This window comes from Oryctolagus cuniculus, chromosome 5 (assembly GCF_051225735.1).
Source record: "Oryctolagus cuniculus isolate XC-2025 breed Fujian yellow rabbit chromosome 5, ASM5122573v1, whole genome shotgun sequence".
Lineage (NCBI taxonomy): Eukaryota > Metazoa > Chordata > Mammalia > Lagomorpha > Leporidae > Oryctolagus > Oryctolagus cuniculus.
The window spans coordinates 36,596,949-36,618,908 of NC_142871.1; the positions used below are offsets into that span (position 1 = coordinate 36,596,949).

The 21,960-nt window shown below is 43.1% G+C and overlaps 2 protein-coding genes across 3 annotated transcripts in view; one reads left to right on the forward strand and one right to left on the reverse strand.

Annotated features, from left to right (window-relative positions):
• The window catches only part of MOXD1 (monooxygenase DBH like 1), a 111,377-nt gene that overhangs the window by 59,911 nt on the left and 29,506 nt on the right, over positions 1-21,960 (forward strand). Inside the window, exons 5-6 of one of the 2 annotated variants that reach the window (XM_051854327.3) lie at positions 20,681-20,860; positions 21,414-21,516. The exons of the other annotated variant lie outside the window; for it this stretch is intronic. Coding sequence (XP_051710287.2) covers positions 20,681-20,860; positions 21,414-21,516 — 283 coding nt within the window. The remainder of the gene's footprint in view (positions 1-20,680; positions 20,861-21,413; positions 21,517-21,960) is intronic. 2 annotated transcript variants of the gene reach the window in all.
• Positions 15,098-17,667, reverse strand: LOC149126469 (endogenous retrovirus group K member 5 Gag polyprotein-like). The gene is made up of 2 exons (XM_089332669.1): positions 17,535-17,667; positions 15,098-16,201 (listed from the first exon to the last, which is right to left on the reverse strand). Exon 2 carries the CDS (start codon positions 16,185-16,187, stop codon positions 15,555-15,557), a length of 633 nt encoding a protein of 210 aa, XP_089188795.1. The 5' UTR covers positions 16,188-16,201; positions 17,535-17,667; the 3' UTR covers positions 15,098-15,554.

A 21,960-nucleotide genomic window follows, 5' to 3' on the forward strand; every position in this document is an offset into this window, starting at 1 on the left:
ACAGAGGAGAGAGAGAGAGAGAGAGAGAGAGAGAGAGAAAGCATTCCCATCTACTGGTTCACTCCTTGAATGCCCATAAGGGCCACAGTGGGCCAGGTTGAAGCCAGAAGCTTGAAACTCAATCCAGTTCTACTGCTTGGGTGGCAGGAACCCAATTATTTGAGCCACCACTGCTGCTTCCCAGGGTCTGCATGAGTGGGAAGCTGGAGTCAGGAACCACAGCCAAGAATGGAACTCAGCTTCTCTGATGTGGGACTTGGGCATCTCAGCTGGCATCTTAGCCACTAGGCCAAACACCTGCCCCTATTATCAGACTTTTAAAATGTTGCCAATCTGATAGGGGGAAAAGAAATATTGTTGTTTTCATTCCCATTTATTTGTGAATACTTTTTAACATTGTTATCTGTTTGTAACCACTTGGATCTCTTTTCTATGAACTTTCTGTTCATGTATTTTGCCCATATTCAATGGGATTTTGATTTGTTTTCTGAGAGCATAAAAGAAGAGACTTTGCCTTTTGCTTCACATAAATGTTGCAAATAATTTCTCCATCCTTTTGATCACTTAATGTTTACTTATGTGTACTCAGTTGAATCTTCCAATACTGCTTTTATACTTTTAGTCTCTTGCTTCAGATTAGGAGTGTGGTGCCATAAAATTAAGTTGGAATAGCCATGAATTTTATTTCAGAGTTTTGCCTCCCCTGTTGTTCTGTGATGCGGAACTGTGTTCCTGTAAGAAGTTTCCATTGTCTGAAGTGTTTATCCTCAATAAAACATGTTGGTCCCTGTGTGAGTATCTATCTTTCACAAAACTGGCAGAAACCCAGATATACTCTTCCCTTTGATGTCCTGCTGCACTGAAGAGCATGTATTGGCCAAAAGTACTGTTGGGAAAATTCTCTGAACCATTTTCTTGTGCAATGTGAAATAGCAAGATCACGTATCACTACTTTATATGAGCCACATGAATCTGAATTGCCAGAATTTGAAATGCATGTTCATCTAATACACAAATCATTTTATCATTTAAAGACTGTTCACACATGGGCAGGCACATAGCCTAGTGGTTGTGTCTCATATTTGCACCTGAGTTCAATATTGACTCCAACTTCTTGCTAATGCAGACACCGAGACATAGTGGTGATGGCTGAGGTGGTTTGATCCCACTCATATGAGAAACCTGGACTGAATTCTTGGCTCCTGGCTTCAGGCTGCAAGAGGGCAGGGAATATTTAGGGAGTGAACTAGTAGTAGGATTTCTCTCTCTCTCTAATAAATAAATTGAAAATTTTAAAAAGAATTCATATTTATAAAGATGTAAATGATAGCATGTCAAAAAGTAAGCAGTAAGATCTAATCTTTCTGTTATGCTTTCTTAATTATACACATGCATATATAATAAAGACTTTGGAAACATGTTCTGTGCAATGAATTGACAGAAAGTGATAAAACACTTTCTGATTTAATGTAGAGAAAATATCATATATGAAATGATTATACTCAGTAAAAATTATATATTTGCTAAGTTGTAAAGAACTAGGTAAAATGTTAAACTAATGTTTAATACAAGTGATATACTAGACGTGTTTCTCATTTAATTCTTATATAAATGTATTTAATTATTTGAAAGGCAAAGTTACACACACATGCACAGAGAGAGAAAGAGAGATTGGGATCCTCTGGTTTACTCTCTAAAATGGCTTAAACAGCTGGAACTAGGCCAAACTGAAGCCAGGGGCCAGGAATTTCTTTGGGTTCTCCCACCTGGGTTCAGGGTCCCAAACACTTGGGCACCATCTTCTGCTGCTTTCCCAGGTGCATTAGCAGGGAGTTGGATTGGAAGTCAAGCAGCCGGGTCTCAAACTGGTGCCCAAATGGGATGCTGGCACCACAGGTGGTGGCTTTATCCGCAATGCCACAGTGCTGGCCCCACCCATTTCCTTCTTGTCCTTGATCAAATGAATTGTATTTTATAAATAAGCACACTGATTTTCAGTAAGGTTAGGTAATTTGCTTCCAGCTACATAGCTAGTAAACGGCAGCTGATTCCAAACCAGGTCCTTGGCTTCAGGTTATCACCCATGACTGCCTCCTGAAAGAAGTTGAGAGAAAGCACAAATGTGGGCCAAAGTAGTCAAAGAAGGCATCTGGGGAAAACAAAACTGGGCCTTCATAAATGAATAAAATTTCAATAAGCCGAGTTACATGGTGTGGGGTGGAGGACTTAACAGGATGCAAACAACAGTGTTAATAAAGCCATGCCATTAAGAATGAACATGCTTTACACAGGGAAATTCTGTGTGTATGGGACTATGTAGGTAGCACATAGCCAATGACAATGGGCCCTGAATATCAGAAAAAGACATGTTGACTTGATCAGCTGGAAGATGGGTCCCATTGAATATTATTGGTCAGGCTAACAAATTCAGAAGTGCTGATTTTGAATTACTGTCTAGTAGTGATATGGAGTGTTATCCAGAAGGCCAGTTGCTAAATATTTGTCTTAGTGCATATATACTACTGTAACAAGTTACTTCATACTGGGACATTTATAAAGAGTAGACATCCGATTCTCACAGTTTTGGAGGCTAACAAATCCAACTTCATGAGACCATCATTGGTGGCTGTTGAGGGCTGCTCTCTGCTTCCAAAATGGCACACTGTTGTTGCGTCCTCATGTGGAACAAGGTAGAGGTAAGGGAAGGAGCCCAGTACTTCAGTTCCTTTTATAAGGATCTTAATCCCATCCATGAAGGCTCTGTACTCAGGACTTAATCACCTGTCAAAGGTTCTACCAGTTAACACTATCACGTTGATAATTAAGCTTCAACATTTGATTTTGGGAGACCACATTCAGATTATGGCAATATTCAAGAAGATAAATAGGTGGCTGTTTGTATAACTTAGAAAATGTCGATGGGAGGTATGGATAAAGATGATTACTATGACTGGAAGGTAGATTGAAGTTCATTTCAAAGATGAGAATTAGGAAATAGAATATGTTGTATTATTTCAGCATGTCCTGAATCTTCAGTGTTCTCTTGAAAATATTGTAGAGTCAAGATTAGCTACTTTGGAAAGTTATTTTGGAAACTCTTTTTTTATTTCTTCAAAAGTCTAACAACAAAATTTCTAACTTACTCCAGAATTGGGCAGTCACTTCAGCATTAGTTACTTATCTGAAAAGGAGAAGCAAATAAGGGCTATTGAAGACATTAATTTGTATGGGCAGTATGACTATCATGCCCATTTTTGTTTCTCTTGGGTGTTGCTTGGATTTACTTAAATAAATCCTTTAGTCCAGAGCTGATGATACTGAACCTGTAACACATTTTAGCTTCATTTTTAACTTCACCTCAGCATTTTGTTGATTTCATCTCTAGACTGTTTTTCCTCACATACAGAAATAGCAACACAAATTCCTGAGATAGTGTTGTTTCTTTTCACATCATGGGAGAGAGGAGAGGATAACCATTAACTCTCATATAAAAGTCAAAGGATTCCTTGTGATTGGGAAAATTTCAGTTAATGTCAAGGACAGGATCACGTACATTGGTTTAGATGACTCAAGGAATTAGGGGATCACTGTTAACCAAGTGGTATTGCTAAAGTATTCAGGATTCTGATAGAAAGACCTGAAGGATTTGATGCTGGAAGACAACCAAAAATGGTTATTTTCCAGCTTTAGTTTCTCACTGTACTAGAATGTAAACTGCGTCACTGTCAGGTTCATGTCTGATGCATCATGGTTTCTTCCCTAAACACCTAACAAAGAGTACATAATAGATATAGGGTTTCGGGGGGATGGTGGGAGTTTGTTGAGTACCTGAATGAATTAACTAACAAATGAGTTAGGAATATCTTTTAAGGGAAAATATTTATAGGTCAGAGTGTTAGGAAAAACTTATACTCAAAGTCATGCATAAACAGTCATGAGAAGTGTTAACATAGACAAGTTTCCTTAGGAGAAAAGAGGTCATACTTCAGCAGAAAATATAGCTTAGTCTCATACATATTAACTCAAAAATCAAATCATTAATAAATTGAGCTGGCACATTTGACCATGGCAAAATTTTTGTCTGAACATTTGTGACATGCAAGTTTAAAATTAAACTTTGAAATATTGGAACTTGTGAATGGACTATTTGTATTGATTTGATTATTGTCTATGGGAGAAAAATGCTAAACAATGTTAATAATGTATTTTAAAACCCAACTAGTATAATAATACTAGTATTATTATTTGAGCCCCTATAGGGTATTTGTTACTTTCCATGTACCAACTATTTAATTGTTAAGTAATTGCATGGTCCAACTATTTAATTCTCAATTAATATTCTAAATAAGCTTCATTATGATTGATTTATTGGTAAACAAAATGAGATAGAAGTTCAATAAGTAGGAAAAATAGATAGAAAATAATAAAGATTCAAATCCATGAATATGTGGTCCCAAAACCACTCTTCCATTATACTACTTACCTTAGTTGGCTTTCCAGATGAGATATGGATTTATGTGCAAACTATTTACTAAGGAAGTAGCAGGAGAAAACATTGGATGGGTAGAAGGAGAATAAGGCTGAGGAAGAAAAAATTGAGCAAGGGTGTGATCCAATTGTAGTTCCAGCTTCAAGCTAATCCCATGGAGAACATAGCTTACATTTAGGGTTTTTCCCACCTGATGCAAAGTTACAGGATGTTTAGATATCTACCTTTCACCTGCCCCGGAGGCATGTCTATTTTCTGGTACTTCTTGTTCTCTTCAAAGTGATCCATCCCAAGATCACAGGTGTAAGTGATTACAAATAAGGCGAGATTGTGCTTGGGGCACCCACATCCAATTCCAGAGTGCCCTGGCTTCCAAGTTCCAGCTCTGCTTCTCTTTGCAGCTTCCAGCTAATGTGCTCCCTGGGAAGTGGTAGGTGATGGTTCAAGGTGATGGTTCACCACAGTCCATGTGACAGGACCAGATGGTGTCCCCCACTCTTGGTTTTGGTGTAGTCCAGCTCCAGCTGTTTTGGGTATTTGGGAAATTAAGAAGTATGTGGAAAATCTGTCTTCCTGTCTGTTTGTCTCTTTCTGCCTTTCAAATAAGAATACATTTTAAAATAAATTTAAATGTAACTCACCCACAACAGAATTCACAGAGAAGTTAGGGCATTTACTCAAGTAACTTTCTTATCAGCTTACTCAAATCCAATTAAAATAACCTGGAAAAGTAAAAACAAAGGCTGTTTTAAATTGAAGTTTTACTTAGTGCAGAAAAAAGGAATTTTGGGGTAATACCTATATCAGTGCTCACAGATATTGATGAATTGATTAAATTTCCTTACTTATGTTTGATTATTAGTTAGGATTTTTGGTTGCAAGTAACAGAAACTCAAGTAACTAGCTTAAGAGAAAGAAAAGGATCCGTTGACTCATCAATTAGGAGGAACAGTTGGATTAGAAAACCATATAACGACAGAGATGCAACTGGGTCCAGGAACAACTCGGTTATAAATTCAAACTGTCAAGACTGTCTTTTCTTCTTTTTGATATACTGCTATATAATGACTTTATTGTTTCTCTCTGCAAACTTGCTCCTTTCATATGCTGGAAACATCCCAGGAATTGCTGACCCACATAACATCCAACTTCCAGAGGTAGATAAATTAGTTTGCATGTTTAAAAAAAATCCCAAGGAAAGACTGATGGGTTGGGTACTGTGGGGAGCAACTCGGACTATACTGTTACTGGAATTAAGACTTATTCTATGCATCTGCTCTCCCACAATATGGCGCTGGGAGAGGAGCAAACAGCTTCTACCCAGCTGCCTCTCACCAACTTGACAAGCTGCAGGAGCTGCTCCTGATTGGAGGAGAGCAGCGTACTCGGCGTGTGGGTAGCAGAGTTGGGATTGGTGGAAGAGGACTATAAAGGAGGAGAGAGACAACATGCACGGGGAACATCTAAGGGGAACATCTACCTGAGGGAACACCTGTGCAGCCCCCGAGAGAGCCGGCCGGCGGTGTGCCGCTCCCCCGCGGAAGTGGGGAAAGTGGCCAGGGGGAACCGCCCTTCCACGGAGGTGGAAGGGACGGTAGCCAACCCGGGAAGAACCAGCAGCAAACCCGGGGAGGGCCGAGCAGACGAAAGAACAGCGCAGGGTCCTGTGTCGTTCCTCCGCGAAGAGGGGGAGCGACAGGTACCCATCTCTGAACTAGTCAGTTGAGGCTGGCAGAACAAGATCATTTGGCAATGGTCATTCCCATGAGAATTCAGTACTCCTGTAAGGGGTGAATTATTTCCCAGAAGTCTCCTCTCCTTCAATTCTGTTCTTTTCTTCATCTCTATCATATGTGACCTCTTCTTGCTGTCACCCCTTAGATTAGCTGCCAAGTCCATTCATGCTATAGCCCCTTGACACCACTTCAATAAATCAAGTTTTGATTTGAATTCTGAGTTTCTTCAAAGTGGTATTCCTCTGGGACAACGATAACTATCCCCTTGCCAAATTTGGTTGCCTTTCATAACTTGGACATATTGTTGTGCTAAAACTGCACTGCCCATTAGGGGAAAAGATATGGAAGTAGGGGGAAGAGAGGGGAGAGATAATGGTCCTATTGTCCATCACACCAGCTTGTCAGCATAGTCATATAATCATCTATCTATGCTGCTAGTTCTGGCCGAAATGTTCTGTTAGGTATTGTCACTTTCTAAGGCAGCTGATCTTTGGGTAGAGATGGTTATGGGCTTCTATATGGACAGTGACCTCTGCCTCAGGCAGGTGCATAAAGCTGGGTGCCAGGAGGAACAAGAATGGGCAGGAAGAAAAGCAATGGGAATTTACAAAATTTCCAGCTCATTACAGATTCCACCATCACCTCTCACCTTTTGTTTTAATCTTTAACTCAGTGAGTTCAAAGTTGTTTTTGGAGAGCTGTGTTCCACTTGCCTACTCATGTTTCAACATGCAAGGAGCCACATCTTAAAAGATAAACTTGAAAAATGAATATTGGAAAATCATTCAGAAGAGCTCTAGGCAATTTCTTTGTGTTTCTCACATAAAGTAGATAAATAACAAACCTGTTTAACTTCAATTGCATAATGAAATATGCATTTTTGTGATAAGTCTGTGTTACAATTACAGGATCATAACATAGTATGAAGTACAAATCAACAAGTTGCCAGTTATGGATAAAAAGTTGAGGATAACAGAGATATTACCTTCCCAGTGGTGCCTTAATAAATTACCATAACCTGGTTAGCTTGAAACAACAGAAATGTGTATCTCATAGCTTTGGAGACTAGAAGTCTAAATCAAGTTGTAGGCAGGGCCAAACTCCCTTCCAAGGCTTGAGAAAAGCATCGTTTCTTGCCTTATCTAGCTTCTGGTGGCCTCTGGTATCCCTTGGCTTGCAACAAAATGACTCTGACCTCTGCCTCCACCCTCACATGGCCATCTTCTCTGTGTGTGTCCATGTCTGAATCTCCCTTTCATTCAGACACAGTCATCGGATTTAGGGCCCACCCTAATCCAGTATTAAATCATCTTAACTACTTATGTCTGCAAAGAACCTTTTTCCAAACAAGATGACATTCTGAGTTTCCAGGTGGATATGAATCTTAAGTAGACACAATTTAACCCAGTACAGGAAAATTAAATTAAAAATTCAGTTTTAATTTGTTTTTTTTTTTTTCAGCAAGGAGTATTACTTGGGTAATTGGCTACTTTAAGGCTAAAAAAGCAAATGACTTTTAAAAATATTTATTTATATATTTCAGAAGGAAGAAGGAGAGAGAGAAGAAAGAAAGAAAAAGAAAGAGAGAGAGAGAGAAAGAAAAGGAGGGAAGGAAGGAAGGAAGGAAGGAAGGAAGGAAGGAAGGAAGGAAGGGAGGGAGGAAGGAAGGAACAGTTTTCCTCTGGTTCATTCCTCAAATGCCCCTAATAGTCAAGGCTGAGTGAAGCCAAAGCCAGGAACCAGGAATTCCATGTGGGTTTCCTACAAGAGTGCCAGGAACCCACATACTTGGGCCATTATCTGCTGTCTCTCAGGGACAGTAGCAGGAAGCTGGATCCAGAAGCAGAGTCAGGCTTGTTCCCAGGCACCTTAACAGGGATGTGGGCATCCCAGTGGCAGCTTAGCCTGCTGCACCACAATGCCTACCCCTGAGTTCTGGATTGTGAGATCTTACAAGATGTAAATAGTTTTAAGTCTTCTCAGTTTCCTAAGCAAATGGGAAGAAGGGGCAGATTATAGGATGACCCACCATTGTGAGGGAATGGGATGGGTTAGTGAGTGTATAATTTCAGTGACTTCTCAGGAGGGAATGGTGGTGTGAGCGACTTGGGGAGGGTGAAGAAGCCAAAAGAGCAGGAAAAAGAGATGAAGGGTTTCAGAGGTAGTGCAGTAGGACAGACTGTGACAGGGAGATCCAATCATTGAAGCAGAGACCATCATTAAGAAACTAAGAGGCAAATGGATGTGATGGTTCAGGCTCATGGAAACTGGCTTCATGCAGAGGGTAGCATTCATTTTCTTTCAGTTCAATACATTTTATTAACTACTCTGTATGGACCGGGTTATGTTAGGCATATTTGACCTGGATAATGAGGGTGAGAGATGATGGCATCAGGAAAACCAGTATGACTATTTGGAACTTTTCAATTTCCAGGTTCAGTTTCATGGGCAATACTCTAGTGCCTTTAGGTTGTTGTTTTCTTTCTTTTCTTCCTTTATTCCTTCCCTCCTTCTCTCCCTCCCTCCCCCCTTTCCTCCCTTCCTCTCTCTTCCTCTGTATTTTAGTTCCTGATTGTTCTTTACCTATGACTGAGGCTAACATAACTCACTTCTTCCAGGCTGTCCTTGCCTGGCCTCTAGTATCTGAGAAGGTGAGCACTGAGCCAAGCGTCTGTTCTTTGCCTTCAAACCCACTTTAAAAAGAAAAGATTTCATTTATTTATCTGAAAGGTAGAGTTACAGACAGAAAAAGGGAGAGACAGAAATAAAGGGCTTCCAATCCACTGGTTCATTCTCCTGATGGCCACAACAGGGAGAGATGCACCGATCCAAACCTAAGAGCCAGGAGCTTCTTCCAGGTCTCCCACCTGAGTGCAGGGGCCTAAGCACTTGGGCCATCTTTCACTGCTTTCCCAGGCCATAGCAGAGAGCTGAATCAGAAGTAGAGCAGCCAGGATATGAACCGGTGCCCTTATGGGTTGATGGTGCTGCAGGAGGCAGCTTACCCTGTTATGCCACAGTGCCGGCCCCTAGATCCCACCTTTGATGAGAATGTGCTGATCAGTATTAAGTTTGATACATAATTAGAAGATTTTGTTCCATGTTTGCGTCATGGCCACCCACTCCATATGCATGGCTTTCCAATCCTTTTTATTTATTTCTTCTGCCATCAGATAGCCAGACTGAAAACAAAATTAAATTAAATGCTCATCCCTGTCTCAGAAATACCAGTTTATCTACATTTGTATTCTTTATATAGCCACGGACATCTTGAACAATTCTTGTACCTTTAATAGCTTTTTTGAATAGAGGCAACTTTTGGCATTCTCATTTTGATCGTGATAATAATGGCACATGTATGAGGTATCCTACCAAAGTAGGGTGTGGTTTCAAAGTTCTGCTTGTTGCTGTATTGATTCATTTTAGCCTTACAGTGCTCACATTTTTGAATTGTAAAAAATGTGTTATTCTGCCATCATTCCAAATACTGTGATGATGTGAAAGGAGAAGACTTTCCCAGGACACATGACATGGCAGTGTTTAATGTTTGCGTTCAATCAACAGACAGGAAGTGCCATGGAGCATTTACTCAGAAGTTGTCTTACTTAGCAACTCAGCCTTACTTGGGCTACAGAACAATAGCACAGCATGACTTAAAATACAAGTTTTATGACTTAAAGTGCTTGTGGAGCTGCTTGGGGAAGCAAAAGGAAATGATGAGCTATCATTTTGGGGTTGGTGGCAACCATATATGTGCCATTATTATGCCATACATGATTAGCCTTCATCAACATGGTATGAACCAAATAAATAAATGAATCTTTTATAAAAAGACTGTATTTATTTATTTGAGAGAGCGTTAGAGACAGTGAGAGGGAGAGACAGAAAGTCTTTCATCCGCTGGTTCACTCCCCAAATGGCCAAAATGGCTGGAGCTAAGCTGATCCGAAGCCAGGAGCCAGGAGCTTCTTCCAGGTCTCCCATGCAGGTACAGGGGCCCAAGCATCTGGGCCATCTTCTACTGGTTTCCCAGGCCATAACAGAGAGCTGTATCAGAAGATGATCAGTTGGGACTAGAACTAGTGCCCATATGGGATGCTGGTGCCACAGGCAGAGGCTTAACCACTGCACCACAGCGCCGGCCCCCAAATAAATAAATCCTAAAAACAAAATATTTCAGGTGGGGCCAGTGCTGTGGTGAAGTGAGCAAAGCTTCTGCCTGCAGTGCCTGCATCCCATATAGGTACCAGTTGGAGACCTGGCTGATGCACTTCTGATCCATCTCTCTGCTATGACCTGGGAAAGAAGTAGAGGATGGCCCAAGTCCTTGGGCCCCTGTACCCACGTGGGAGATCCTGAAGAAGCCCCTGGCTCCTGGCTTCAGATCAGCCCAGCTCCGGCCATTACAGCTACTTTGGGGAGTGAACCAGTCTCTCTCTCTCTCTCTCTCTCTCTCTCTCTGCCCCTGCCCCTCTGTAACTTTGTCTTTTAAATAAATAAATAAATCATAAAAAAGATTTCAGGCTTTGTAGGCTATAGTGTAGTGTCTTCATCTACATCAGTATATAAATGGATGAATGTGGCTATGCCCTAATAAAGCTTTAATTAAACAAATAAAAGCATGATAAGAACCTTGTGAAAAACTCTATCCCCTGGTGAGCCCCTTGAGCTGATGGCCCTACCCTGTGATGAACAAAGTACTCCTGCTTCCTGGAACTTGTACCGTCCACTCAATCTGCTATGCCCATTCTTAAGGACCATTTTTGGTGCTTCACTTAATTATCCTCCATGTTGCTCTTAAATTCCATCTCCAGAACTTCTAATCTTTAAGAGTTTGATAACCAGTGTCTTTGTCCCTCTACAGTAGTGACTCCTTAATTCATAGTTGTCCTTATATAATTGCCAACCACTTCTTTTTCTTTCCTTCTGCCTCTCTTCTTTTACATGCTTTATATTTGGCACCAGGCTTTGCTTATCCAAGTCTTTTTTTTATCTTCTCCTCTTGTGGTTAATACCCCAACTTGCAGAAAATCTCCTTGCTGTTCAAGGAGTGTGTTTTTTTTTTCCCTATTAAATCCTCATGTTTTAGGCTGCACCCTCACATTGTATTCTGGATGTTTGTCGCGTCCCTCGACCAGCAAGGAAGACACGACCCGAACTCTTCTTCCAGCAGTTTATTCAGGAACCTCTTTCAAACTTCTAATACCGCGCCTTTTTTTCTCCCCTCCCTCTTATAGCCATCCGCGCACCAATCAAAAGCGGCAAGTGGCAAGCATTGATTGGTACAGCAACGCGGAAGCTGGAAGGGAGCTCAAACATCTCCTTATTAGGAGATGTTTGTTTCTCGCCAGTCCTTCCGGGGGAAAGGAGCCTGCGCCATCTTTAGGGCGCCGTGCAATGGCTCCCCACAGTTCCCCCTTTTTGTTTTAGAACTAGGCATCTAAGGATTACAGGAGAAGGTAGGGGTCTGTCCCCCACTGCCAGGCATCCACCTGGAACAGCATCCTTTTCGCGGGGGTGGGATCTGGGATGCCAACCCACATGCAGACAGACTTGCCTTCCAGAGAACGTAATGGCTCGTTCTCTCTGCAGTGCTTTGCCTCGCACCCTGCACCCATGCCTAGCATTCAAGGAAGGCCAGCCATGCTTGCGGCAGTTGTCCAGCCTCAAGGGCATAAAAGGCTTGAGCTATCATGGCCAATTCCCGCCAATGAGCCGTCCTCATCCTGCACAAACACCACAGGCAAAATAACACAACAAGTAACAGCAACCCCGTCAAAGCTCCAAGTCCCACCCACTCCTTCAGGCTGGAGACAGCTGGATCTGGGATGACAGTCCAGATGCGAAGGAGACATCCACACGCGTGGAGTTGATGGTGACCACGGCAAGGCGCAGTTGCTCCAAGGTGTAGTCAAATTCCGCGGACCAATTCGGCATCGGCTTTGGGAATACTGATAGAATCCCCCATCTCTGCTCCGCCAGTGTCCGCTGCATTTGAGGCAGAAGTATCAAAAGCTACAGCAGGATTCTCCTCGTGGCAGACCCGCCTGACCGCTCGCTCCGGAACCCACACCGGGTCATGTTGATCCTGTGGAAAAACACAAACAGCACCTCGTGCCCATGCCAGCACGGGATCAGGGCCACGCCACTGGCCCGTCAAGAGATCTTTCCATTTTACCAACCCTCTACTTGGGTTTCCTTGTTGCTGATGCCTGTCCGCGGCTGAGTGCCCATGCACATCCAAATTTAAAAAATTAATTGTAAATAAGACTAAGGCAATTCTCTCTCTCGGGGTGCGGCTATAGCCAACTCCCCCTTTTTGTTTTAAAAGATATTCTTTCAGTGTGCGGTGTGCTCGCTCAATTATGCCCTGGCCCTGAGGATTGTATGGCAATCCATGGACAAGTTGAACCTCCATTTTTTGGCAATAGGTGGTAAAGGTTTGAGATGTATAGGCCGGGCCATTATCAGTTTTTAGCACCTGGGGTTTCCCCCAGGCGGCCCATGCATCCAGACAATGAGCAATCACCTGACGTGTAGATTCACCACTGAGGGGAGAGGCATACATAATGCCTGAGCACGTGTCCACTGAGACATGAACATATTTCAATTTCCCAAATTCCGATACATGGGTCACATCCATCTGCCATACTCTCCCAGGCAGTAACCCTCTAGGGTTTACGCCAACACTAGGTTGTGCACGAGTAACAGCACAGTCAGCGCAATCAAGTACAATCTGTCTGGCATCTGCGCGGGAAAGATGAAATTTCTGCTGCAAAGCGCGCGCGTTGACATGAAAAGATTGATGGAAAGCTTTAGCAGCCTCTGCGGAAGTAGTAAAAAAGGTGAATTCCTGTCTAGTACACAGATCTACTCGCGCATTGCCTTCACATAAAGGACCAGGCATGCCTGTGTGGGCTCTAATATGCTGAGCAAAAAAGGGATTTTTCCGTGACCAAAGCAACTGCTGGGCTATATGTAATAGGGATGCAATTGGGCTAGAAGGTTTAATCGGCCCTGCGGTTTCCAATATCTTTAATGCGTTCACCACATATAAGGAATCTGACAACAAATTAAAGGCAAAAGAGCACTGCTTAAGGACCTCAATAACTATTTTTAACTCCACAACTTGAGGTGAGCCTGGCTGAAACTGATGAAATACCGGGTCATTACCCTCTACCATATAAACCCCACAGCCTGTTTTTGACCCATCCGTAAATATATTTGGAGCACCTAGTAATGGCTCAGCGGCTGTAATTTTTGGAAATACTACCGGATGTTCTTTAAAGAATTGTAACAATGGACTTTTTGGTAAATGATTGTCTATAAAGCCTGGGAACCCACAGCGAAACACTGCCCAATCATCTAAAAGAGCACATAGGACGTTGACTTGTTTGGCATCATAAGGAACAATCACTTCACACGGCAATTTTCCAAAATATTGTAAACATTGTTGCAAACCCTCCAGTGCTAGCTTTGCCACCGCTGCCGGATAATACTCAATAGACTTGGCTGGAGAGCTCCTTGGATGTATCCATAAAAGCGGACCTTCCTGCCATACTAGCCCTGTAGGTTGGCTAAGCGTTGGGAGAATGCATAATGACAATGGCAGATTTTCATTCATTCTGCATAAGAATGCCTCCTGTAATTTCTTTTCTACCTTCTCTAGGGCCTCCCTGGCCTCCGGAGTTAAGCACCGCGGTGAGTCCAATGCCGAATCACCACGCAAAATGACATAAAGTGGCTTAAGTTCATAATTGGGAAGATTCAAATAACCCCTAACCCAATTTATATCTCCTAATAATCTCTGAAAATCATTTAAAGTCTTTAAACTATCTTTGCGCAATTCCACCTTTTGAGGAACAATTTGAGTACTAGTTATGCGGGATCCCAGATAAGTTGCAATGCTTCCTTTTTGAACCTTTTCAGGGGCAATAAATAACCTCTTACTTTCTAACAACTGAATCAAATATGCAAAGCCATCATCTAATACGAATTCGTCTTTTGCTGCTAAGAGGATGTCATCCATGTAATGGATGCATTTTAGGGAAGAAAATCTCTTACATAAAGGCCCAATCACTTGACCCACGAATAGCTGACACATTGTGGGGCTGTTAGCCATGCCCTGTGGAAGCACAACCCATTCATACCTCTGGTCAGGCTGCTCATGATTGCACGCCGGCAAGGTAAAGGCAAACCTTTCACAATCCTTTGTATGTAGGGGTATGGAGAAGAAACAGTCTTTAATATCTATTATTATTATGGGCCATCCCTGTGGAAGTGTAGATAGAAGAGGCAGCCCACGTTGCACCGGCCCCATGACCTGCATCTGCATATTAATAACTCTCAAGTCATGTAGCAACCTCCACTTCCCGGATTTCTTTTTTATTACAAAAATAGGAGTATTCCAAGGCGATACAGAGGGTCTAATGTGTCCTAAATTCAATTGTTCTTGAATCAATTGCTGCGCTGCGACCAATTTGTCTGAGGACAGAGGCCACTGAGGAACCCACACTGGGTCCTCGTGCTTCCAAGTAATGGGAATACCTTCCTCAGCGGCCCCTATGAAAAACCCAGCCCTTGGCGAGAAGGCCTCTGCACTACTTCAGTGGGCTCATTTCTTCCTTGTAAGAATTTTCCTATTCCATAATTCGGATGGTGTCCCATATCCTTCATCAATTTTTGAGAAACACGGGAGTATTCATTACTTAATTTATAGTTCATGTCTTTCAAAAGGTCTCGGCCCCATAAAGAGATAGGTAAATCCAAAACATAAGGTTGCACCGTGCCTGAATGTCCCTCTGCATCCTCCCAGCGCAGCATTACTGCATTCATCTCAGGAGTTTCTGAATATCCCAGTCCCCGAAGGGATTGTGAGGATGCCTGCTTAGGCCACTTTGGAGGCCAATCCTTGGAGGCAATGATACTACGGTCTGCACCTGTGTCTAGTAGGCCGAGAATGTCCTTTCCATTTAGTTTTATCTTTAAGGTTGGTCTCTGGTCTAGTTCTAAAGACAAGAAGGTACAATCTACGCCTGTGGACCCAAAGCCTTCACTTCCTCGTTGTTTCTTTGATGCACTGAACTGCAAATGCTTGCTAGGAAGGATTACAAGTTGTGCAATCCTATCTCCTGGATTAATAGCTGTTATACCTCTAGGGGACTCAACCATGATTTTCACCATGCCAGTATAATCCGAATCTATGACTCCTGGATGAATTATGAGACCTTTCAAGGTAGAGGATGAACGTCCCAACAACAATCCCACTGTCCCTTCCTCTAGGGGTCCCTGAAAGTCTGACTCAATGGCTTGCACTCCCATTTTTGGTGTCAGTATGAGTCTGGTGGTGGCACAGAGGTCCAGGCCTGCGGAGCCTGCAGTGGCTCTCCGTGGTCTCTGGGATGTCTGAAGCTGGGCCACTGACTTTGCCTCCCCTGCTGCTGGTCCTGATGGGCGCCCTGATGCTGACTCTCGAATGCCCCATATATTTGCGGGCCCTGGGGACGAGGGCCCCGCTGCCCGTTTTTTGGACGCGCCCCACCATTGCCAGAAACAAGGACGTTGCCGTCAATGTCCTTTACCGAGCGGCATTCATTGGCCCAGTGCTTTCCCTTCCTGCATTTTGGACAAATTCCTGGTCCTTCCTGTCTTTGTTCTTTGCCTCTTCCCCTTTGCGGACATTGCCGCTTCATATGTCCCATTTTTCCACAGCTGAAACATGCTCCAGCATTCCCTGATCCCCTATTGCCCTTCGTGATTTGAAGGACTGCTGCAGCAAGGCCAGTGTTGGATAGCGGCCCTCCTATTTCCCTGCATTGTTTTATCCATACCTGAAGCCCTTTGCTCTTCCATGGTGTTATAGCGGCTCTGCATTCCTTAGTGCACTGCTCAAAAACCAACTGTTCTATCAGCGGCATGGCGCGATCTGGATCTCCAAAAATCCTACCCGCAGCTTCCACCATGCGCGCTGCAAAGTCTGAAAACTGCTCGGTGGGTCCCTGTGTAATCTTTGTCAAATTCCCACTTACCTCTCCTCTGTTGGGTATAGACTTCCAAGCCTTGATGGCTATCTTGTTAACTTGTTCATACACTGCATGTGGGTAACCTGTCTGCTGGTTAGCGAATCTCCCTATGCCTAGCAGCATATCTCTGTCCCAATGCTGATTCCCTGCCGCTGCATTTTCTGCCGCTTGTTCATTGGCAAAGTCAATCAGGAAAGCTCTGAAGTCTAAGTATTGTCCTGGTGACAATGCGGCACGAGCCAACCCGCTCCAGTCATTTGGAGTCATGCAGTATCTTTGAAGATTTTCTACTTGAGCCAGCGTGAACGAGCCGCTGATGCCATAGGCTCTTACTGACTCCGCTAGTGATTTGATTATCTTTATGTCGAGGGGTTCCTCGTACCTCTGCCCTTGTGGATCTTGGAAGACAGGATAGGCACTTAACAACTCCGCACCAACCTGTTTCCAGACTCCTGGACAGAAAGTCCGCCCTCTTTCTTGCGCGGATACAGGCTCATACTGAGGAGGAGCGGCTTCAGGCTCCTCCCCTAAGTTCCCCTTGAAAGTACCATGCTTAAGTTCCTTTTTTCCTTTTAATTGCAATTTCCTCATTTGCCGATTTAATTCCCGTACTTGCTTTATATCAGACTCTTTGTTATCGCCACACTCTTCAGACTCACTGCTGCTTTCTGAGCTACTTTCTGCACTAGAACTACTTACTAAGGAGGGGCTGCGCAACTCGGAAAGATCGGGGTACAGTTTTTTCCTAGTTCTTTTCCGACTCTCCTTCAAAGTTTTCCCTTTTTCACTGGCAGCTCTCTCAGAGCGCTCTTCCTGAAGCTCCTCCAAGGCAGCTTGACCGCTCAGAATAGCTTCACTACACTGCTCATCCTCGAGGCATGCTCGCACTAACTTCCATATTGGTCTCACTCCCCCTTCAAGATTACCCTGTTCAAATGCAAAATCCAAATCCCTGCCTAGTTTGTCCCATGAAGGGATAGTAAGGCTTCCCGAAACCCCATACCAGGGTGCAATGGTATCGCAGTTACGTAAAAACCTATGCAACGTACTAGGCTTAAGTTTCAAACCGTTTTCCCGAAGCAGCGCATTCAGCGCCAGAAAAATTTCATGGGACTGTGAATTACCCATCATCAAAAATTGCGCTCCTTCCCTGGCCACGGGTCAGAGCTCCTTCTGCTTTTGTCGCAGAACTTCCTCTGCTTTAATCGCAGAACTACCCTCCCGCTATTATCGCAGGACTGCCCGCTCTTATCGCGGATCCCCACCTTATTTTCCCGGGGGACTTACCAGCGCTGCCCTGACTGCAGGAAGTTCTGAGTTCGCGTTCGAGATGTTCCCCGTACGGGCCACCAGTTGTCGCGTCCCTCGACCAGCAAGGAAGACACGACCCGAACTCTTCTTCCAGCAGTTTATTCAGGAACCTCTTTCAAACTTCTAATACCGCGCCCTTTTTTCTCCCCTCCCTCTTATAGCCATCCGCGCACCAATCAAAAGCGGCCAAGTGGCAAGCATTGATTGGTACAGCAACGCGGAAGCTGGAAGGGAGCTCAAACATCTCCTTATTAGGAGATGTTTGTTTCTCGCCAGTCCTTCCGGGGGAAAGGAGCCGGTGCCATCTTTAGGGCGCCGTGCAATGGCTCCCCACAGATGTTGGATTATGATTTAATTCTTGAGAGCTTGTTTGGAGGTTCTAGCAGGGGAGCACAGCTACTCGTATACCTTCGACAGAAGACGGTCCTTCTTTCTCTAGTGGGGAAGATTGTCCTCTTAGACTGAGTGCACAGCTTCAGGAGGGATGCACATGGAGCAGTGAGGGGGAAAAGGGGCACCAGCCTAGCCAGCCAGATCAAGCGAGTCAACCCTGGCAATCAGTGGGGTGACAGATGTCACAGCCAGATCACCCTCACATCCACAATTTAATTCTTGAATGCCTCATAAGGTTGACAGAAGAGATGTTTTATCTTCTGCCTTTAGGAAAGAAAATTGAAAGCTCTGTCTGCAATGTCTAGAGGCCAAGAAACACTTGGACTAGGATGGAAAGGAGATCAGGATGAGCCCCCCAAAGCCACACACACACACGAGTCTGGTGCTGCGTCTCTGATGGCAGTGTTGTGTGGTTCTTGCTAGTGGCTCCTAGAAGCACCTTCTGGCATTGGCTCATGACGTGATCACCACCCTGGATGACAGCTGTCAACAATTTACCTTCATCCTCCTTCCCACTGGCATCGACTTCCAGTGTCCCTGTTGATCTCCAACACTTCTTCCTGCTGTACTGTGTTATTGTTTGATCATAAGTGCTGGAATCAGTCAGCCTGGTTTCAAATCCCCATCTACCACTTCCTAGCTGTGAACTTTGTTGCTTGATCTCCCTGGGTCTCAGTTTTTTCGACTGCAAGATGAACAGAGTAACATTTAATTTATGTATTTGTTGTAAGTATTAAATAAAATTTGTAGGATGAGCAATAATAGTGGGAGAAGGTGTTCAATAAAAGACCTATTACTGTAATTATTAAATAAAAGATATACTATTGTAATACTTCAGGAATGCATTGGTAGCTTGGCAGCTTGGTGTTAGTTTCAGGACTTGCCATAAAAAGGGCACTTGCTGGTGAAAGGTTTTTGAATGCGGTTTATTTGAAGCTCTCTAAAGTCAGGTACCACCTAACATTGCATACTCCATGCCACACTCTTTGCTACCTCTTGCTATTCCTCAATGAAGACCTTTAGTTCTGTAGATGCCTTGGCAACAGACAGCTCTCATTGGACCTAGTGACTTCATTTCAAAATCTCCCTTGTAGATTCAGATCAATCTTCAGGGTCTGCCTGAACTTAAAATGCTCTCTGAGCAAAACAAACAAAGCAAAACAAACAAAAACCTTCTATATGCCTGAATATTTTGCTATGCACACATCAGCAGGGCCCTGTCCCTCTCGGACTCCTGAGGCATCTGAACAAGTCTAGTCTCATGAGAAAGCTCACACTCAATGTGTAAATTAAATTCTAATGAGAACCCTATGTTACACTTCTGTGCAATCATTAGTTATTATGAAATCATGCTTGAACAATAACTGTCAATTTCAAGAAAAATAAAAAACAGTTTCTGCCTCCAGGGCTTACGACCTTTGAGAGACTAGACAAGTACAAACAAAACCATGTGTAGTGTTATTCCTGTGACTGTGATGTCTCCATTGTACATGTGGGTAAGGTGTGGCGTGACTCACTATGGAACACAAAAGAAAACTGGATTTAATAGCTTGGATTCTTTGCACATTGAGACTTCTATCCACTGCATCCCCTTTGTCCCTTTGACTGCTTAGATTTTCCTTCAGGAAAGAGAAACGATGTAGAGAAAATGGAAAGCCCTAGGATAAAATAGCTGAAAACACATCATGTAAATATGCATGTCTGAAGCAGAGAGCAGGCAAAATTTTCAAAATGCGGTGCCTGAATTTGAGTAGTTAGGGCTAAAAGCAGAAGGGTTCAAGGGCTCTATGGCAGCTGTGTCTCTGAAATTTAGGAGCACACCAGGGTTTCTTTATTCAAAGAACCCTATTACTGGTGGGAATACCTACAGCCCAGGTAGGCTGCTTAGGTTCCAATTTCATCTGGATGTAGGGGTCTCTGGGATGCTAAGATGTGCTCCACTCATTCCGAATCAGTTTCCAAGCTCATGGTCTAAAGTAGGCCAATGTTATGAAGGGAACTTACAGAGAAGACACAGACGGAGTTTTCACACCTTGCTTACGCTTTCAGTATTAGGACCCACTTCACTACTCATCCTTTTAACCACTTTCTGGTTTGCTTCTTCTAATTTGAGCAGTGTCATGCACCTCTTTTTCTCTTTATCAAATTATAAAAAATTATTATTAAAATTTGATCTTAATCATCAAAATAAAATAACCATGGTTGAATCCTAAGTTGTGCTAAGCAGGTGTATATATAAAAATAAATGGGACATCATCTATCATGTCCAATAGGGATGGGTAAAGAGAAGATTTTGAGGTGGGAGAGGAAACAATATTTGCACCTATAGTTCTGAATTCTTTCTTCTAGTGCATGGGAAAAAATAGGAGGGAAGAGGATCAATGCAAGGTAAAACCTAGAAGAATGTAAGCAAGTTTTTAAATAGTTGCTTAGCAGAATGGGTAAAGAGAACAAATGTGAGTTAAAAACAAAACATAAGCAGACAAGTAAAGTCCTCTGATTCTTGGAGTAAATAATTATCTTGGTTGTTGCCCTTATCATTATCATCTTCTTCATCATCATCATCATCATCATCATCATCACCTCTAGCACAAATTATACCTGAAATGCATAATTGAGAAGGATGTCTGGACAATAAACTGGTGATCAGTTATGCTAGTTTTGTACTTGTTGTAGGATGTTGTAACATGGTTCTCCCCATCACATCCTTCTTGTTTGTGTCTGTGCAGGTGGAGCCAGTGATACAGAGAGGACACGAGAGTCTGGTCCACCACATCCTGCTCTATCAGTGCAGTAGCAGCTTAAATGACAGTGTCCTGGACTACGGTCATGAGTGTTACCACCCAAACATGCCCGATGCCTTCCTCACTTGCGAGACCGTGATTTTTGCCTGGGCCATTGGTGGAGAGGTGGGGCTAATGATCACTGAGATGTAGCAGGAGTAACTGATCATGTTCCCACCCTCCCAAATACAGTTCTAATAAGTAAAGCTCTACACACTATTTTTGATATGAGGGTGGTGTATTTCTGTTTTCATGGAAAGGATTCTTCCTGTAAATCATTTTATCTAATCAAATATAGAATAATGGAGTTCTTTTTTTTAACTTTTATTTAATGAATATAAATTTCCAAAGTACAGCTTATGGATTACAATGGCTTCCCCACCCCATAACTTCCCTCCCACCCGCAACCCTCCCCTTTTTCCCTCCCTCCCCCCTTCCATTCACATCAGGATTCATTTTCAATTCTCTTTATATACAGAAGATGAGTTTAGCATATATTAAGTAAAGATTTCAACAGTTTGCACCCACATAGAAACACGAAGTGAAAAATACTGTTTGAATACTAGAATAATGGAGTTCTAAAGGGTCAAAGTATCTTACAGAATCCTTGGCCTCTGAGTGGAGTAGAGCTGTCAGGGACTTACATGGTATATCGTCTCATGGAATTTTCCATATTTAGGGTTTTTCCTATCCACCTCACGTGGGATTATCCCTTGGCACTCCGTTAGATCCACATTATGTGCTCCTAGAAGTCCATTATGACAATCCAACTCATAAGAAAGGTGAGTTTAACACTTTGTATATTTTACTTATTAATTTTTAAAAAGTTTGTAGCTCTTACCTTTACTGAGGGGCTGCCGTTGTGGTATGTTGGATTAACCCACTGTCTGCAATTCCAGCATCCCACATGGGTGCTGGTTCATGTCCCGGCTGCTCCAATTCTGATATAGCTCCCTACTAATGTGATTGGGAAAGCAGCAGACCATGGCCCAAGTCCTTGGGCCCCTACACCCAAGTGAGAGACCCAGATGAAAATCCTGAACCCTGGCTTCAGTCTAGCCCAACCCTTGCCATTGCTGCCCCTTGTCGAGTGAACCAGCGGATGGAAGACCTCTTCCTCTCTGTCTCTATAACTCTGCCCTTCAAATAAATAAAATAAATCTTTTAAAAAAAGGGTTGAAACAAAACTGCAAACAGGTTGCAACAAATTGACCTATATGTTTATC

What these genes read in the sequence shown, in the direction of transcription:
- LOC149126469 (XM_089332669.1), bottom strand. Translation starts at nt 16,187, where the DNA reads ATGGTGGAAGCTGCGGGTAGGATTTTTGGAGATCCAGATCGCGCCATG.